Source organism: Oryzias latipes, chromosome 13 (genome assembly GCF_053564925.1).
Source record: "Oryzias latipes strain Hd-rR chromosome 13, Olatipes_Hd-rR_3.1".
Taxonomy (NCBI): domain Eukaryota; kingdom Metazoa; phylum Chordata; class Actinopteri; order Beloniformes; family Adrianichthyidae; genus Oryzias; species Oryzias latipes.
The window spans coordinates 18,274,609-18,293,905 of NC_136249.1; the positions used below are offsets into that span (position 1 = coordinate 18,274,609).

Consider the following 19,297-nt stretch of genomic DNA (forward strand, 5'->3'; position numbering starts at 1 on the left):
GGAACCCCTCCAATTCGTGCTGTTCCTGTCGTCTGCTGCAGGGATGGACGGAGGGAGGCAGGAGGACGAGGGGTAGGAGCAAGGAGGCCTGGATTTGTCTTTACAGTTTGGCAGTGGAGCCACAGTAGTGGAGCCACCACTCTGAATCCAGTGACATGTGATATTTATAGATCTGTGCTAACAAATATTTAATGAACATTAGCAAGCAGCTCGAAAAGGCCCCACTGCTCAAACCAAACGCCCTGCGACAGTTTTTGTGTTATTTGTGAGGAAGATTTTCAAACAAAGGGAATGTTTTGAAGGACAATAACAAATACATCAATACTGTCCTAAATTAAACTTTATTTTATAAAAATAAACGTATTGGAAACATGAAATAATTCACAGATTTTTTTTTTTTTTTTTTTGAGTGAGGAAATCATGCCGTGATCGCTGATTTCATGAATGGCAAAGCTGCCTTTTACACTTTGACCACAGGGTGGTGCTAAAGCACTCTATCGCACAGAATGTGGGGGTGACGTCGAAGTTTACGTCCTCCTTCGCCCCGCCCTCCGTACGCACGCTCTGTTGTTGTGATTACAAGTCATGTTGAAGTTTCGTTTCTTCTCCCGCGTCCCGATTATGACATAAACACCTGAGCAGCGATGTCTGAGGTCCTGATGAAGGAAATTGAGAGAGTTTCCATGAAGCCGGAAGAGGGTCCCGGCGGCGCGCGGAGTTTCCTGTTGGTGGACGAACAGGAAAACCTGCAGGTAAAGTTAGCCGTCAACAGTTAGCCGCTAAGCTAACGGAGAACCCGCCTATAGAGAGGCCTCTGTGTGTTACAAACGTGTTCAAGCTGATCCAAGTGAAGTCCGGACAAGTAGACGAATGAAAGCTGTCAGTTGACATTGGAGGGTGGGGGAGGTCCAGGGCTTCGAGTAGGAAAATCCCCGGTGAGTCATGCCGGGTGCCTGAACCGCTAGGGGACGCAATAACGTTGTTTTGTGGCTGCAGCCATCGATGAGTTATATAGCGATAACTCATTGGCAGGCATAGACCTCGCTTAGAATCGGAACTTAACCCGCAGTAAGCGCATGCGCAGCCATGTTTGGTCTGGACTGCAGTTTAGTTTTAAACAGTATTATTGATTGATATGCCATGCCTTAATTATGTACCGGTATGTATTTAAAATATAACACCAAATTTGAAATGTAAAGAAAATTAATTGATTTCACAAAAGAGAAATTACTTAATTTAAACTAACTTACAATAACAAAAAAAAAAAACACCAAATAAATCAACACCAAGTCAAGTAAAATGTCATTTTAGTCCTATTAAACAAACATTAAATTGGACTTAATAATGTGTGTTTTTTTATATTTTTTTCAGCAGTCAGAGAAGGTTGTAGAGCAGTCAGAGAAGGTATTTTGGATATGATTATGCTGTTTGAAGGCAAAATCAATTAACCTGTGTCATTTTCTAGGACATAGTTTCTGCAAAGCAGCATGAGTTCATTAGAAATTCACCTTTGTGCTATGGGCGGGAACGTTTGCACAGATTTTCCATCATCCCTTTGTTTACACTCTCTCCTACTAGCAAACAGCCCCTCACAAACCCAAGCTAACATTGCCAGTGCAAGAAAAATGGCAAGCAATATCCAGCTGTGGAGTTTTGAGCCAGATTCCAGCACAGACCAGGAAAACCACGGCGTACATGGATCTATATTTGTCTGCAAGTGGATGCATCTGAATGGAGCGAAGGAGGGAGCTTGTGACCTGCAGAAATAACTTTACGTCACACTTTCAAGCTTTTTCCAATGGCATTTTCTTTTGTCTGCTCCTGATTCACAACTATTTGATTAAAGGATTACTCAGAAAACCAATTTTGAGTTTAATATTTTATATGTCCTCCATCATCAGAAAAATGTCACAACAACATGATAAAAAGACCAAAAGACAATTTTTGTTGGAGTGGGTGATTAATATCCCTCTCAATTATATTTTGATTCATTGTTAAATTGTCTCCAGTGGTCTATAAGTATGATTTTGAGGTTTTTAGGCCAATTTTAAAAAAAACCTGTGTTGGTTTTTAGGACAAATTTGTGCAGCGCGACAGGACTTCCTCAAAAACTCGCCTCTGAGTTGTGGGCCGGACTGTGGGCCCGGAAGTAAGCCTCCGCTGATATCCCATAATGCCTTAATTTACTGTCTCTCTGGCTAGCTTACAGCTCCTAACAAACCTACACTAACATTAGCAGAGCAACAAAAATAGCGAGCAATATTGAAGCTTTCCAGTCGTACAGATCTGAGCCAGATATCAGCTCGGACGACGAAAATGAAGAGGTTTATGAATCTGTGTGTCTGCAAGTGGACACATCAGAATGGAGCGCAGCAAAGACTTTGGCTCTCCTGTTAAAGCTACTGAATTATAACTGAGAGTGTTTTCAAACAAAATGTTCCAATCTGTTCCTGATTTACCAGGATTTGCGTAAAGAAATACTCAGAAATGCAATTTTAAGCTTAAATTCTTCTATTTGTGTCCTCCATCATGAGAAAAATTATACAAGAAAGTGTTTTTTTTTTTTTTAAACAGGATTCTTATTGCCGTGGGTCTTTAAGGTATCAGATCGAATTTTTTAAAAGTTTTCCAGTGAATCTGCTCTGCTTTTCCCTTCAGTTCCCAGCACTACACCTGTGCTGCAGGTGAGCTGATGCTGCTGGTCACTGCTGTGCTGTTAAAGCAGAACATCAGAAATGTTCACATCTGTTGATACAGTTCCCTTTTCATGCAGTGATTGGTTTAATGTGGATGATTGTGTTTGCGTTCACCGCGCTTCCTCTCCGCAGCATGGCATGTGACACAATCAGAAGTGACGAAGCCGCTGTTTCTTACGCCATCATGTCTCCTCCTCCTCCTCCAGGTCAGCGGCGAAGCTGAGTTTGTGGAAAGACTGAGTTGTGCAGATGTTGCAGGCGTCAAGGTCCTCTCCATCTTTGGCAACACGGGTGACGGCAAATCCCACACACTCAACCACATCCTGTTTGGCGGCAGGACGGTCTTCTACACCTCCAAGTCCCCCAGCTCCTGCACGGTGGGGGTGTGGGCCGCCTATGACCCCCACCTCAGGTTGATCGCTCTGGATACCGAAGGCCTGCTGGGGGCAGCGGCCAATCAGAACCAGAGAATGCGGCTGCTGCTGAAGGTGATTATCCGGTTCCTACGGTTAGAAACCCATCAGGGACACAAAGACTTCTCACTGCTAAAAGTGAAACATTTAGGAACATTTCCCCTCTAAAGGTTATGTAAGGGATAATGCCCGACAAAGTGTCTAATAATTACTAACTAATTACTAACTAACCTGCGGTGGAAAGTGGTATATATGCTAAATGTCATGTTGTTTCCTAGATGGCTTTGATTGAAGAAATATTCACCATAAACTCATTCAATGTGGAGCAACTTACAATTTCTTTGATTATTGATTAAAAAAATGTATGAACACATATCCTGTGTGTATGAAGTAATAAGGCAAACAAGACTGAAAGACAGACAACAAACTATTTCAAATGAAAAGCAACATTGCTGTTTATAGTAACATTTGATAGAGCTTCTGCCATCGAACCGTTTGAAGGACGGAGATCTTTTCTACTATCTCGCTGTTGTGATCATTTGTGGAAAAACGATCAGCCACCTATGTTCCAAGTTTCTGTTGTAACTTTCACCAACCGCTGTTTAGGCTGCCGCCAAAGTATAGAACATTCAGGCTATGTGACCAGAATTTATTTTTTAGGTGTTTAATATAACTTTTTAATGGACACCCTGATCAGTCTATTCACCCAGACCGCGGAACAGGATGGTGAATGATATTCTACCATCAGTGATGATCCTCAATCCTAAAATGTCTTTACTACTGATCATTTTACTGGTTGTTGTTTGACCATGGAAATGCTGTGATGTCTGTCTGAAACAGACAAAGCGGAAGCCGAACCTATGATCAAAGGGTGACCACTGCCCCCCCCGCACTAGTTCCTTCACATATGAGTATTTCTACGGAAAGACATTGATCTCAGCCGATTCGTGCTCTGCTGTTCAGTTTAACGTTTTACTACAATTACTTTTTATTTTGTAAAAGTGTTTGAAAACATGTTTTTCAACTATTTATTTGAAACACTACCTTGTTCCCCACCCCCCGTGTGTTGTCACTGCACACTACCTCGTGCTCCGCCCCTTATGTGTCGGCCACTGCACCCCCTCCTCCAGGTGTTTCCCTGCATCCTCAGCTGTTCAAATGCACTCGATCTCATTCTCGTTGTGTGCTCCTGGTCCAGTTTTGATCCAGTCTTCCATCTGCTGCAGGTTTTAGCCGTGTCGGACATAGTTGTGTATCGCACGCGTGCAGAGCGCCTCCACAACGACATGTTCCAGTTCCTGAGTAGCGCATCGGGGGCCTACTTGAAGCACTTCACCCCTGAGCTGAGGGCGCTGTCCTCCCGCTGTGGTCTGGATGTGCCGCTGTCTTCCCTTGGACCTGCCGTCATCGTGTTCCAGGAGACCACACACACTCAGCTGCTGGGTCATGGTAGGAAGCCTGCAGGTAGGCGCTTGGCCTCATGGGGGCTCTGTCTGATCCAGATTTCTCTTTCAGACTCCAAGGCGGCGGGCAACGCTGACACGCTGCTGCAGAAGCGCTTCCATGAGCTGGGTCTAGGGACGGAGGCCTTCAGTTCGGTGCAGTACGTCGGCACTCAGACCATCACCCCCCCCCACAGACTACGGCGGGCTACTGAAGGCCGTCAGGCACCAAGCGGAAAACAGCCACACGCGCTCCCCCCGTCAACCAGCCATTGTGTTTCAGGCTTTGGAAGTAAGAGGCGGGTGGAGCAGAGCGGCATTCCTTTGGTGTTGCTTCTCTCTGAATGAGTCTCCACCTTCATGCTCCCTAGGCTCTGAGTGAACGTTTCTGTGGGGAGCTCTCTGATGAAAAGATGACTCTCTACTGCTTCTTCCCAGACGAGTACTTCACCTGCTCCTCTCTCTGCCTTAGCTGCGGGTAAGATGAAGCCACGCCCCCAACCAGGTTTTATAGCTTCAAGCAAAGAATGAGGTTCAACAGAGCAATCTAAAGCACTTCCTGTTCGATCAGTGTGTTGGTGTTCCTGAAAACAAAGATGGACAAAGTTGTTAAACTCAAATAGCAAACATTTAGACCCCCCCCCACACACACACACACACACCCTCGCTGTAGATCCAGAGACAGAAGCAGCAGCTGTTTCCAGAGGAACAGCAACCAGCAAAAGAAACTTTCCTTCTGAAACTTCTGCACATCGTCTTACGTCCAACCTCAGATCCAGCTGGAAAACAAACGGAGCATGAGCTATTTTCTGCAGCTGGGGGCCACATGCCCACCCCACCATGAAAGCCTCACAGAGGGTGTGGTTCCAGAGAAGATTGTGGACTCAGGCTACGTTCACACCGGCCGTGTGACGTACATGTTTGAACACTCATTTAGCCCATAATGTTCACACTGTCACTACCACATACTAACGCATGTACTGGGGCAGCCGTGGTGGAGAGGTCGACCTCTGATCAGAAGATTGCAGGTTCAGTTCTCACTCTGCTCGATGTGTCAAAGGGTACTTGAGCAAGACACTGAGCCCCACAATGCTCCTGGGGGTTATAGGTTGGTGCGAGTGTTCAGTGAATATGTGTGTGCGTGTGTGTGTGTGAATGGGACTGTGACTGTAAAGCGCTTCGGGTCTTCTAAGAAGGTAGTAAAGCGCTCTATAAATGTACATAAATGACCATTTTACTGTAGGAAGAGACTTGATGCAAATTTCTTGCTCCAGGCCTTTTTTTTTTCAGCTCTTCTCCGATTCATGAAAGACTTGTTGTCATATAACTCTGGCCAGGCACAAGCCACAATTATTAATTTCTCCTACATGATCAATTTTCAAATGGTTGTTTCTTCAATGTTTTGAAAAGTTTGCCACCCATACGTCTCTACAAAATCCCTGATTGGTCAAAGTTCAACCTGGTTTAACTTTCAACGTGTGTTCCGTGTCTGAAGCCTAAACCATGCATGTATGGGCGTTTACTTAGACCTTTCATTGAAAGTGGTTGATTGAACCACATTGCTGAGGTTTACGCATCTTCAGCCTTAAGGTCTACCAGCGCTACATGGGTTACCTAGTCCTGAGTCCTGACTGCTGTGTTTGAACCTGCAGAACTCGCTGTAAGAACGGCATGAACCACCTGAGGGACCGGGTTCCCCACATGGCCGATGGACTCTGTCAGTACGCACACCAGTTCAACAACAAGGTCCTCATCTGTAAGGTGAGTCCAGGGTCCAAGCCTGCTGCCTGGCCAAAGATGTTCTGGAAACATCCGGCCCAGTTATTGACTGTAAAACTTTGGTGGGTTCTTAATGGAAAATCGGAATCTGGAACTACTTCCTAAAAATCCCGGAACCGTTTTAGAAATGCTTCTGTCAAAGCTAAGACCAGAACATTCAGATTCATTTATCCTCCTGACATAAGTTCCCAGGGTTCCTGTTTCCTCCTGCATTTACCTGAAGGTTCTTCATGCTATTAGAACCCGGGTTCTGAGCATTCAGAACCTTCTGTGTGGTCCTGTTCTAAAGTCTGTTGGAACTGCTGTTGTCTGCAGCGCTGCTATGAAGGAGGCAGAGAGGTGATCGTGATCCCCAAAACCTCCGCTTCCAATGAAAACCCCTGGTTTGGGCTGGCCAAATACGCTTGGTCTGGGTGAGTAAGTCCACCTACAGTCAAAGCTCTGACGGCAGACAGATGTGTCACAGCTGTGTTTTTGGCCCCGCCCCCTCAGGTACGTGCTGGAGTGCGGCAGCTGTGGGGTGATTTACCGCAGCAGACAGTACTGGATGGGAAACCAGGATCCTGAAAGCAGCGTGGTGCGGTCTGAAGTCAAGCACGTCTGGGACGGTGTAAGTGCTGCCGTCGATGCGCCACTGACAGGGGGGCGGAGCTTCTTATAGGAACATTTCACCACCAATTAAAGGAACCACAGTTTCAAAAATGAGCTTTTAGAAAGCTGTCCTGGGGGAGCATGGCTGACTGATCTTAGTGTTGTCATGGGGGGGGGGGTATGGTTGACTGATCTGGCGCTCTTCTTCTAGTCTGACGCCTTCCTGAGCAGCCAGCAGAACGCCGCGCAGAGGGTTCTGGATGGGATGAACTTTGTGATCCAGTCTGTGTCTGAGTACAGTTCCGGTCCAACCAAAGCCGTTACGGCCTGGCTCACTGACCAGGTGGCCCCCCCGTACTGGAGACCTAATGTGGAGATCACGGTGAGTACGAGAAGAGACACCGTTTTGGCGGGTCACTGGGGGTCAGAGGAGCCTCATGGAGCTTTGCCTAATTCCCTTCAGGCCTGCCACGGATGCCAGAAGTTGTTTGAAGAAGCTGAGAGGAAACATCATTGTCGATCGTGTGGGGAGGGTTTCTGCCATCCCTGCTCCAGCCACAGGATGCCCGTGCCTGAGAGGGGCTGGGGGAGCACCGCCGTCAGAGTGTGCAAGGACTGCTACCGGCAGGGGGGGCCACCGGACTCCAGCAGCACAAGTGAGAGTCAGCCCAGACAGGAGCTCCGTGGACCATCACGGTCCATGTTCCTGTTTGTCCATTCCTCCATTTGATTCTGTCAGATCAACAATGTTGTGCGTCTTTGTCGTCATTGTTAGCCTGTTTGTGGGTTTGATTCTGTGTCGGTAAAGAGTCTGCTCTTCTGGGTTTCTGTAGTCTGTAAGGTGGAGCCTCGGGGTCTCATCGCCCGGAAGGTGACAGAAGCGGCCCAGTCTACTCTGGACCTGGTGTCCACCGCTGTGGACTACCCCCTATGTGAGTGCAGTATTATTGTGGAGAGACCTCCACCCTCAGGCTGATCTGGAACCTCCTCGCTGAGGGTCGAGGTTCACCTCGCTCTGCTCGTCTTTTCAAAGCTTTTCATTTAGACATATGGAAAAGGTCAACTAAGGAGTAATGTCCTTAAACCATGGCCACGTTTGGCCTTGTTAGTTCCTAAGTGTTGATTTGAACAAACCAAACAGTGCAGTCTTTTAGCAGATTCCTCCTGTAGAAATGAAAACGTTCTTGTGCGTGAAGGATCTCATCGATGGCTGAAAATAAAATCCCCCTCTTTGGACAATAGGAGGTCTAGCCTCTGTTCAAATATCTTATTGGTTTCATCCCATAACTGAATTTTGACAAGATCCAAACACACACACTCCTCCCTCCAGGCTTCGTGAAGGACGTGGCCCGACCCGACTACTGGGTCCCAGACCAGAGCATCAGCCAGTGCCATCAGTGCTCCAAAACCTTCACCCCAGCCATGTCCAAGCATCACTGCCGGGCCTGCGGGCAGGGCGTGTGCGGCCCCTGCTCCACCCACACCAAGCCCGTCCCGTCCCGAGGCTGGGACCACCCGGTCAGGGTCTGCGACGGCTGCCACGACCGCTCAGACAGCCTGTGACCACTGCTGGAAAGGCTCGCTCTCATTAGACGATTCTCAGAGCTGTGGGTTCCAGCGCTTCTGCTGGCGCAGAACGTGGAAGAACTGACTTCACTCTGCTGAAAGGAGGCGGGCTGCTCTGCATCATGTTAACCAGCAGAACCCGCCTCACATAACATCTGAAACAGATGGTGAGCTTTGGAAGCTCCTCCTGGAGCAGAACTCCTCCATTCTCACACACATGCAGAGCAGGTGGATGCAGCACGACCGTCAATGCACCCAGAGGCTCTAACATGTTTCCTTACTCCGCTCTTTTGCACAGCCGTGAAAAAAGACGCTGCTCCTCTTCCCGACTTCAAAACATTGGAGGATCCTGCAGGTTCTTCCTGTGAGGGAGAAGATGCTGGAAGAATGCAGCAGAACGTGCCTTAATACTAGTTTATTATTATTATGTAGCCTGAAAAGGGACTTCCTTTGAATCTTTGCACAATAGAGATGCTTGTTGGATGATGACATCATTAAAGGCTCGCCTCCAAACCTGCAGGTCTTTAAGCATAACCCTAACATGGTTTGGAGAGCAGAATCCAGGACATTCCAGTGATTTTTAGAATATAATCACTAAACAGACTCCATCAGCATAAAGTTCAGATGGTTTACGATTATTGATGTTCTGTCAGAGGAAACTTCCTGCTTCCATCAAAGTGACAATCTTCTTTTTAATCAATAAAAGTGATAGATTGAAATAAAGCTGAACTACAAACGTCTTCGTTTGAGTCACTTCACATCGTGGAAGTAGACGTTCGCAGACTGCTCATCCGGTTTGCACCGCCGTCTTCTTGGCTTAGGGGGTGGCTGCAGTTTTCAGAAGCCCCGCATGAGGTTAAGTGGAACTTTAGAATGAGGAAACATAATAAACATCTATGGATCCTCAGCAGGAGAAGAGCTTGTTTTTAATACCTTGATGTTGGAGCCACACTTTGGAGAAACAAACAGTTTAGTTTGTCGTTCATGAAAAAGGTTGACGGAGTGCAGAGCTGCATCTGAAGCAAGCTTCAAGCAACCACTTTTAATGAAAAATGTATTTAAAGGCAAGTATATGTGCATTTCAAGTTACTACGTTCAAAATTCCCTGGTTCAGGTGAATATTTAAGACCGTAAGTATAAAACGCTCAATGAAAGTTAAACCTGTTTGAACTTTGACCAATCAGAGACTCCGTTTGGTAGTGACAATAGGATGCCATCCTCTTTAATTCAAAATCATTACCAGCTTCAATATTTGCACCGCTTCAATATTTCCCACCAGGCTTCTTCTAACTGTAGGTGGTGGACAGTAGCAGAAGGAGAAGCCCCTCCCCTGCTCATCCAGTGTGAACACCGCGGGGCAAAATGTTAAATACAGGTTCTTGAACGCACAGCACATACCCGGTGTGTACGTAACTTCAAACATTTGGGCCTCAGAAGGTGGGAGTGATGTAATCAAAATGCCCTCACCAATCCTTGACAAATGAAGGACACCGCTCGTGGACTTGGGCTGAGTTTCTCTCAGGTGAAGAACCTCAGAGGTGGATGTTTTTTGAAATCATTCAGATTCAAACTGGGTTTGCTGTCATCAGTTGTGTAAAAAAAGGAGATTCTTGAACTTTCTATTTGCTGGAACGTTTGGTGTCCTGTCAGCGGTTCTGGTGGTGGTCTGTTAGACCGCTGGTTCCACACAAGCCGACATGTTTCCTGTTGGATCTGGACTGCAGCAGGAGCTCCAAGCCTTCAGTCTTTGTCAGCCGGTTGTTCTTCGTCAGTCTTTTGCAGCCAGACTAAGGGGCAGTTTAAATGTCCCCTTCTTGAACCATCAGAGCGAGATCTGCTATGAAACCTCCACTGACATTAGGAACAGGGTTAGCGTTATAGGGAACTCCCCCCATGAGACTTGGCTGGGCTAAATCTGAAAGTAATGTGGGGAACCCCCCTCAATAAACCAATCATCTGCAGGAAGGATTAGAAGGAGTCGGCGCCATTTGGAAAGGGGTCAAAGGATTTCTGTGGTAACTTAAAGATTGAAAATTCTTTAATATTCTTTTTGCTTATTACTATCATTGCATAATTAGAATAAAGATTAAATGTTGCTGTTGTCGCATAGAAATTCGCAAAGACAGCAAAGCGAAGGAGATGGTTCTGTTTGGAAATGCGTCCATTTTTATCATACATCCACATTTACACTTTTTTGTTAGAAGCTGTTCTTTCCTAAGCAGTAATGTTAGAATTTTGTGTCTGGACCTTCAAACTTGTGTTTTTCTGTTAAGCTGGTTCATGTGATCGGTGACATGGAAAGGCTTCATGGTGTAATGTTTTTAGTCTCCACAGGGGGGCGCTGAATTGACACAAATGCTGGAGCTGCTCCTGCATCCGGTCTTCCAGCAGGTGATTCTACTGTAAAGTAGAAACGCTTGTTCTTTGCCTGAGAGTTAGACATGTTTGGAGAATGAAGACGCCTAAATAACGATGTGAATGAACGTCAGATGTGAATGTCAGTAATAACTTGATGGTAGATGCTTTCATCAAGGCTCAGAGACAACTTCAGAATTCTCGACTCCATCTTTTAGGTGAGGCCGGATAATGCTTTTATTTTGAAGAAAACGTGTCAGGTGTCAGTTTGTTCATTTTACTGACAGACCTGTGGTCATGACACCCCAAAATAACCTCAAAATATTGACTCTCAAACATAAAAGCAGAGAAACAATATAGAGCAGCCTGAGCAGAATAGTCATAGCTACTGGAAGGAGAGGATGCTTTCCTTTGCTTTCCTACACAAGTAAGTGTGTGTCTGCGTTTCTTTCTGTGCTGGTGTCTGTTTTTATGATTTATAGGAACATTTTGCTTGAATAGACACGATACTATGAGGACGTGTGTGTTTTTGTCTCTGTGTCTGTGTTTCTTTGTCCGCGTGTGTGTGTGTATGTCTCTTTGCATTCTTGTTATTCTTCCGTATATGTGTGTTTGTTTCTTTATGTCTGTGTCTGTTTGTATCTTCCCCTGTATGGGTTTTTTCTGTCTTTGTGTTTGTGAGTAGGGGTGTGCTTGTTTGTTACAGTGTGTGTTTCTGTTTGTTTCTGCCTTTTCATTTTTCTTTTTGTCTATATGTATGTGGGTCTGTGTGTTGTTGTTTATGTCAGTGTGTATGTGTTTTTCTGTGTGTGTTCATTTGTTTCTTTGTGTCTGGGTGTGCATTTTTTGTTTCTTTTTGTGTTTCTGTTTTTAGGATGGAACATTTTGTTTGAATACACAGAACACTATGAGGACGTGTGTGTTTTTGTCTGTATTTGTGCTTCTTGTCTGTTTGTTTGTGTCTAATTCTTGAACAGAGTCAGAACGTTTTTAAATGTTCCAGGTTCATCTTGGTTGGTTCCTCTGTATCAAACATTTGAACTGATCTCAGTTGACATTACCAACCTGGTGATGCTCTAATCTGAGCAGAGAACAGTTTACAGGCTGCTGCATTGATCAATGGGAACACATGCAATGTTCCAATACAACCATCTCCTCCCAGACTGAAGGACTGCAGGTCACATGGCCTGCACTCAGTGCATTGCAATCAGTATCTCCATGGAGGTTATTCGGGGGGTGGGGGATCCATCAAGGAGGAACAATACCGGAGAGACGCTTCGGATGGAAGTCAGAGGAAACGCCAGTCTGTCTGCTGTGTAGCATGTAGTGTGCGAGGCTGTGATTAAAAGTGATGAATGGTTGTGTGTGCGTGAAGCGCATTATCCAGTGCTGATCAGACGATTGAGCCAAGGCCATTAGTCAGACGCCATTACAGTCAGCATCACAAGCTCCACCAAAGCCAAGAGTGAGGCAGAACAAACCACAGCTGGACTTCCAGATGTTACTCTTCATTCTGATGTCCAGAAATCTGCTGTTAGTAGAACAAACAGTAGAAAATAAGGAAACTTACAGAAAATCCTTACAGACACTGATGTCTGTCCCTCGTGTGTTCTGCTGGGATGAAGTGTTTTCTTTATTCCACATAAATTACATTTCTTGACAAATGCTGTCCTTTCAGAAGATGACAGTCTTTTGCTGTTGCCATGGTAACAAAGAATTTCATTCCGCCACTGAAGATCAGACTTGATGAACAGCAGGATGGGACCCTAGTGTGGCCTAAAGCCTAAACGCGGTTAAGAGGTTGATTGAAAGTGAACGAAGGTTGAGTGACTTTTATTCACTATAGTGGTTTTAAAAAGATATATTTGTGTTAGAAATATGATGCAAATATTGTAGATTAATCTGCAGACTACTAAAGAACCATAAAAGGAAAATAGTTCAACTGCTGGCAAACGTCAGAGGGGAAGACAAACTGTCAGAACCGATCTGATCTGCTGAGCAAGGCACTAAATGGTGAGAGAGGAACCTTCAAACCTTTTTTTTCATTCATGTAATTTAGCCTTTATTTGTGTCTTTGTCTGTGTGTGTGTTTGTGTCCAGAGTGGAAAAAGGATGATGGGATGAGGAAGTTCTCATTCAGGCTGAGTAGGTTTAATTTAACCCCTTCATGCCTGAATTTATTTCCATTACTATATATAAAATATTCTTCTGGGTTTTTTTGTACTGGATTGAGTCCTGATTTAATGATACGTCACAAATTAATAATATACAGCACAAAAGGCTTAACATCCCTGTTATCTCAGCACTAACTTTGCTGCTGATGTTGAACTTTTGGTTTCAATTCGAGACATGAGGTAGATTTTTTTTTTTCTTTGTAGGACACTGGCCTCAAGGTCCCACTCCCAGCAGCTGTGATTGCTTGGTAGTCCAGCTGTGTCAGCATCTTCAGCTACACCTTCTGCTGTTAACACTTGTGCTATCCTAGGCACTTTAACATTGGGAGTTGGGTCATCTAGACCCACTAGACAGTGCGCTGAACCTTTTTTCTTCAATGATTTGTGATCTTCACTGGTGTCCATGGATTACATGAGATCTTTCCACCTTTATCCACCTTTGTCATGGTAGGGAGAACACGTCAATGTAAGGGTGAGGTCATCTAAGATACCACAAGGGTTAAAGGTGGAATCTGTTCAGATGGATTTGAGTGGTGGCTGATGGTGACTAAAAGATTAAAATCGCTTTGTGATCTTCACATTCAACTAAATCCACAGAAACAGTTTTTCCATCCATCCTTAAATGGAATATAAGAGTTTCTTTAAATTTTTGTTTTTTAAATTTAGAATAGATCAAATTTATTTGGAAAATTGAATGCAGTTTTGAAGCCAGTATTTAGCCCATTTCCAGTCCTGTGTTGGGCAGGTTTCCCATTTCTCTGCTGCTGGGGGGTGGAGGTCAGGCCTTTGGTGGAGTGGCTGACGCCAACTTTAACCCTTGTGCTATCTTAGCTGACCCCACCCTTACTTTGACGTGTTCTCCCTACCATGACAAAGGTGGATAAAGGTGGAAAGATTTCATGTAATCCATGGACACCAGTGAAGATCACAAATCATTGAAGAAAAAAGGTTCAGAGCACTGTCTAGTGGGTCTACAAGACCCAACTCCCAACATTAAAGTGCCTAGGATAGCACAAGGGTTAAATTGAAACCCGTCAGACAAATCTTTTCAACACTTTGTTTCAGGGAAGCCTTTTTTAACGCCATCTTACTCATGTAAGACATTCATGTGATTTCATGTAGACTCTGTCCAAAATGAAAAGGCAACATAAACGAAATAAATAAAGAGATCTAATGAGTTTAAATGGAAAATTTGTATGCGTTTATGTTATTTAATATGCAGCAAAAGAATAAAAACAATAAACATATTGGGCAGAATGATGGAAAACATGAAGTCGAGGAACAAAAAAAAGATTAAAAAAATACAAATAGATATTTTAAATCTAACACCTAGAAAATATAAGCAGATATAATATTATATTACTTTATTTATCTTTTATACAATGTAATTACAATACAAATATGTTGGTTTAAATACAAAAATTCTGTAAATAAAGATTAAAAATAAACTCCACTTGTTTGCTCTGTTACCATCACTAGACTACGGTTTTACAATCACGTTTAAGAGGTCATTTAGTTTGCTTTAACGCAGAACACAATTAACCTTCGCTTTTCATTTGAAGGGTTGATGCCTAAAGTATATTAAAATAAAATAATTGATCAATCTCATAGAACATATCAGCCTTGTTTTGTAAAGAAAGAAGGCAAAGAAGAATATTTCAATTCAAGAAAGAAATAACCATTTTGGTATCGTACAGCAACAGTGGGCTTCAGCTTCAGAAGCGACCGCTGCTGTAGGAAGAGACTGGAACAGGAGATGATCCACGTCCTCCTGGTTCTGAGCAGAATGTAGGGTCCATGTTGCGGAGAAAGAGCCCTTCAGTTCCAAAAACATTTTTTTTGTTTGACAATTTTTGTTTGTTTCTCTAAAAGACAGAATTAAAACTAACAGAAATTTTGCATCAAAATTTTTGACTTCATCAGAAAATGGAAAATAAACTGTTTAGGACACTTCAGCTATGGGTTTGACTTTTAAAGATCATCAGAGGTGGTTGCAAGTTTGACAAATGTGCAGCAAAAAATGCAAGCAGCGCTCATTTTGTGGGCGGGGTGAAAAATGTGTTTGATCTCATCCTGCCTTTCTCACCTACGATCTTCTCCATTAAACTCTCGTCTCAAACCACTTTAACATTCATGAATCCAGGTTTTGGTATTTGCATTCTGACTCTGCACAGCCATGATGTTCATGAGGAGGTAATACTAGCCTGTGTTTGAACACATAGTAGCTTTTGGAGATGCAGGAATGTGGTGCATTGTTTAGGAACCAGTTGCACAGTGTTGTAGAGCCATTTTCCTCTGAGTTGCAGGTTTCTGTGCTTTAGTGTCTGTGTGCAGGCCATCCTGAAGAGACTCCAGCAAACCGTCATGCATTAGCGTCCAAAAACGGGGATGCCTCGGCCACTCTGGTGTTTCGGCAGAAATATAAGGTGGATATGGCGACCAACAGCGGGAAGCAACATGCTGCTTTGGTCACTGATGTGTCCCAGCACACAGCGCCGCTGAAGGCCTCACAAAGTCCCACAGTCCCGCCACCTTTCTGCTGTTCGGTTGCTCCTGATCTCCCTCCGTTTCTGGCGGCCCCCGTCCTCATCCTTCCATTCAATAGAATAAATATGAGGGAGTTTAAACAAAATAGAGACATGCTCAAGAAACAATGCTTCAAAGTTCAGAGCTTTAGGAACAAATCCTCAAAATAAAATGCAATAAATAAAAGAGTTTAGGCCATACATCTCTTTACAGCTATCTGAACTCTGCTGTGCTTCACTTTGATCAGAATCTTTTTGTTCACTGGTCCTCCTTCTTCTTGTTCTGGAGACACGTCTGCTAAGAAGATCCAAAAAGGGCTTCCAGAACTTTCATTTAGAACTGGAATGCATGTAAAGCACTGTCCCTGCTCAAAGAAGAAGCCTTCAGTCTCCCCTTTCCAGAGGGGACACATGCAGAGCATTAGGAAGCTATAACAGAAAAAGGTGAGCAAGGGTGGGGGGAGAGGCAGGTGGTGGGTGGAGTGGAAAGATGTATTCCATTGAGTTCAGAGGCAGACCCTCATGCTCTGATTACAACCCAGCAAACTGCTAAGTTCTTCTCCATCGCAGAAGGAAACAGGAGCAAAGCCATCAGGTGACTTCCACCAACGCTTTCAGCAGATTTCTGGGCTGCCACAGACTGGATGATTAACCCAACTCCTTTTTTAGGGAAACTGCTCCTTTAGCTCCAGAATGGCTGCTACAATGTTGTTGGGCTGAATTTCAGAGTTCAATCTCAAAGGTCTTTTGCAGATTGTTGGAAAATGGGTTTGCCGTGGAAGGTGGCGTCTTGTTCCCTGGCTCCTGAGCGCCTGGCTTAGTCTCCAGGGCTGCCCACTTGGCTTCAAAGCGGTCGTCGTCTTGAAGGTCACTGGTTGTTGCAGCTGTTAGGTGGCTGCCCTCTGGTGGCCAGCTGCTACTGCCCCCATTTCCAGCGCTGCTGCAGGTCCCATTCTGGAGGCCCATGGATGCACTGCTGTGTGGTGGCTGACCATTGAGGGTGGAGGACAGTGACGGTGTGCAAGGAAAAGCGGCAGAGGGAAACCCAGCAGAGTGGCTGACCACACCAGGTGCTCCTGGGTAGGAATGATGCTGCCCAACTGACCCCAGCGCCCCCACTTTTGATGCTCCAACAGTGGAACCCATGGCGCCACCTGTTCCTGAAGATCCTGTGGCGGTGCAGAAGACGTTGGCTACCATCTGTGATGGCGTGATGCCCACTACAGGCACACTGGGGTTGGGATAGGTCATGCTGCTGGCCAGACCTGGCATGTAGGTCTGCACTGGAACAAACGAAGGTTGGACAGGTGGGCCGGCAAAAATCCCAACAGGAGCTGGAGTGGAATCATAAGCCAGGGGAAATGGTTGCATGGAGCTTGGGAGGGAACCTGGGGGTCCAGGAAGGGAGGGCTGCATCATGGAAGCTCCAGACATACTTGGTGCTGACATGGTAGGGATTGACATTGAGGGAAGGGACATAGGGGGGCCTGACACTGGAGGACCTGGTATCAAAGGAACAGATGAAATGGACATGGGTGGGAGGGGTATAGAGGGTTGCCCTGAAAGAGCAGACGAGCCAGAGACCAGAGGTTTGGACAGAACGGCCGAGGGCATGGAAACAGTGGACACAGTAGCAGCGGACACTGGGGCTGGCGTGGAAATCTGCAGACTGGCGGTGGAATACGGGCCGGGGATGGTGGGGATGGCGGGGCCGGGAGGAGGCGTCTGCTGGGCTTTGACAGCCTTCGAGACCTCCTCCAGCCATCTCTCGGCCTCTGAAGGGGTGCGTCTATGGCCACTCTGCATCGCAACTGAAACTGGAGGGGGCGACTGGAGGGGGGGCTCTGGATGAGCCCAAAGGGAGGAGGCTGGGAAAACATAAACAAAAATAAAAATAAATTATTTCCAAAAGTGTCTTCATTCCCACTGCTTCCCATTCAGAGTAGTATGTCCTTACCTTGCAGGGGGGCGGGTGGTGGGGGCAGAGCGGGGGGCACAGTGCAGGCTGGGGGGGCATACATTGACCCAGCAGGGTTGGAAAACAGCTCATCTGAAGGCTTGGTGAAAGAGGCATTGATCTGGCAGCACAGGGCGTTGATGCTGCTGTCCCCCTCACCCGGCAACGCCATCTCCATGTCTGAGCAGAAGATGGTGATGACGTTAATGATGATGATGATGATGATGATGATGATGATGGGGAGGGAAAGATTGAAACAAGAGAATCTCATAAGAGAGCACCAGAGAAACTGCATCATCACAGATGGCACATTCTCGAAAAGTTTACTAACGTCGTTCTGTTCAGATCAGCAATCGATGCACAGCTGACTAAAGCTGAATCCATTAGCATCTCTGCTGCTCTGACCTTCAGCTTCATTGGCCCACAAAAAAAACATCTTTGTTGTTATTTCCAGCCAGATTAGAGGTTTTCAATTTTAGCTCCTTGAAAGATGACTCAAGATGTCTCTTATTTTTCTCCAAGAGTCCGAAAAGGAATTCCGTGTTAAAGCCTTAGTCACCTGACCCGTGTGGGGGTTGACCCGTACTGGTACTAAGGGTTTTTGGGTTGTCCAGGTCCATGGAGGGTCATAGAGCAGAGCAGCTGCATCTTAAGCAAAGCACAGGTGTGTCTTGCAGTTCCCTTGATGCTCGCATGGCCACCTCATGAAAATGGAACGTACCATTGTCGTGTCCGTGTGGTAAATGTATCGAGAGGTATTTGTATCACTAATGGAAGTTACACTCACTTTTTACGTACGGGTGATAATCTCATACAAAGCACGTACACACCCCATGCTGCATGCATGGGGTGTGTACTAACGGGGGTCCTTGGACAGTCAGCAGGATTTGTCGAGTGGTTGAAAAAATAAAGAATTCGTACGACACGCCAGCGACTCACCTACTTCTCCCTTACGCTTTATACAGGTTTTTACTACAGTCTGTCGTTCGCAGCATGCCCATAGTACAAAATGTGTTAGAACATTTTAGCCCACGGGTTCACCGATATATGATATTTCCTATTTCATGCGGGTCACCTGAGTACCCTGTACGGGTTTGACCATTTTTTCACCCGCAGACAGCCCATATCCACCTGTAAGGGTAGTTGGGACTCAGGGCTCAAGTCTGGTCACCACAGGTGGGGCTGTTGAGTTGAATGTAAAACTACAGGCCTTCCAGCCATTGCAGGGCTTTGTAGAGACCTCCCTGGCAGCTTGGAGTGTGTGCACGTCAAGAACATTAAAGATGGAGCCAATCACTGCTTGACACCAAACCGGTCAGATTCTATGTTCAGTGTTTAAACGTTTGTACGAGGCAGTATGACGGAATGTTTCAGATCTTCTGTCTGGCTCTGATGCTAAAACGTTGCAATAGGCAGAGACCTTACAGAGATTGATGGGTCTGCAGATAGAAATGCGTGGACTCACCAGGGTCCTCGGCCTGGAAGTCCGTCTTGCGCTGCAACGTGGAGGGCAGGTCGTTGAGGCGGAGCGACAGCTGCCTCTTGAAGGGAGAGTTCTTCTGGCTCAGAGCTGGAAATCCCCGGAAAGATCCTTGGCGCACCAACTGCTCAATGGGTGCGTGGCGGCGGGGGATGGCGTGGGGGCCACCCGGCTCTGGCCGCTCCATGGGGGACGCTGCACCCTCAGGTGGGGAGGCAGCACCAGGTGGAAGGGCGGGAACAACACAGGGCTGATCTGGAATGAGAAATAAGTGATGATGCAAACTACTAAACATGTGACGTGTTAAACTGTTTTCTGG

At 45.8% G+C, this 19,297-nt stretch overlaps 2 protein-coding genes and 1 long non-coding RNA gene across 6 annotated transcripts in view; 1 reads left to right on the forward strand and 2 right to left on the reverse strand.

The window, feature by feature from the left end:
* The first annotated feature begins 613 nt into the window (after positions 1-613).
* Positions 614-9,227, forward strand: LOC101155785 (zinc finger FYVE domain-containing protein 1). Its single transcript, XM_078930011.1, is given in 13 exon segments — positions 614-752; positions 2,903-3,184; positions 4,336-4,558; positions 4,625-4,737; positions 4,739-4,843; positions 4,923-5,029; positions 6,204-6,312; positions 6,646-6,743; positions 6,823-6,940; positions 7,133-7,303; positions 7,385-7,577; positions 7,755-7,853; positions 8,252-9,227. Coding segments are annotated over 13 exon segments (1,959 nt in total). The 5' UTR covers positions 614-644; the 3' UTR covers positions 8,485-9,227.
* LOC144981722 (uncharacterized) lies at positions 4,095-6,071 on the reverse strand. Its single transcript, XR_013647260.1, has 2 exons — positions 5,214-6,071; positions 4,095-5,135 (listed from the first exon to the last, which is right to left on the reverse strand). It is a non-coding gene; the product is annotated as an uncharacterized LOC144981722 (long non-coding RNA).
* A 5,138-nt stretch (positions 9,228-14,365) lies between the features above and the next one.
* numbl (NUMB like endocytic adaptor protein) overlaps positions 14,366-19,297 on the reverse strand; it is a 40,519-nt gene continuing 35,587 nt past the window's right edge. For all 4 annotated transcript variants that reach the window (XM_023961511.2, XM_078930010.1, XM_023961510.2 and 1 more), the window contains exons 7-9: positions 18,964-19,233; positions 17,499-17,678; positions 14,366-17,409 (exon numbers count right to left, since the gene is read on the reverse strand). In XM_023961511.2, coding sequence (XP_023817279.1) covers positions 16,265-17,409; positions 17,499-17,678; positions 18,964-19,233 — 1,595 coding nt within the window. In that variant the 3' untranslated portion in view covers positions 14,366-16,264. The remainder of the gene's footprint in view (positions 17,410-17,498; positions 17,679-18,963; positions 19,234-19,297) is intronic.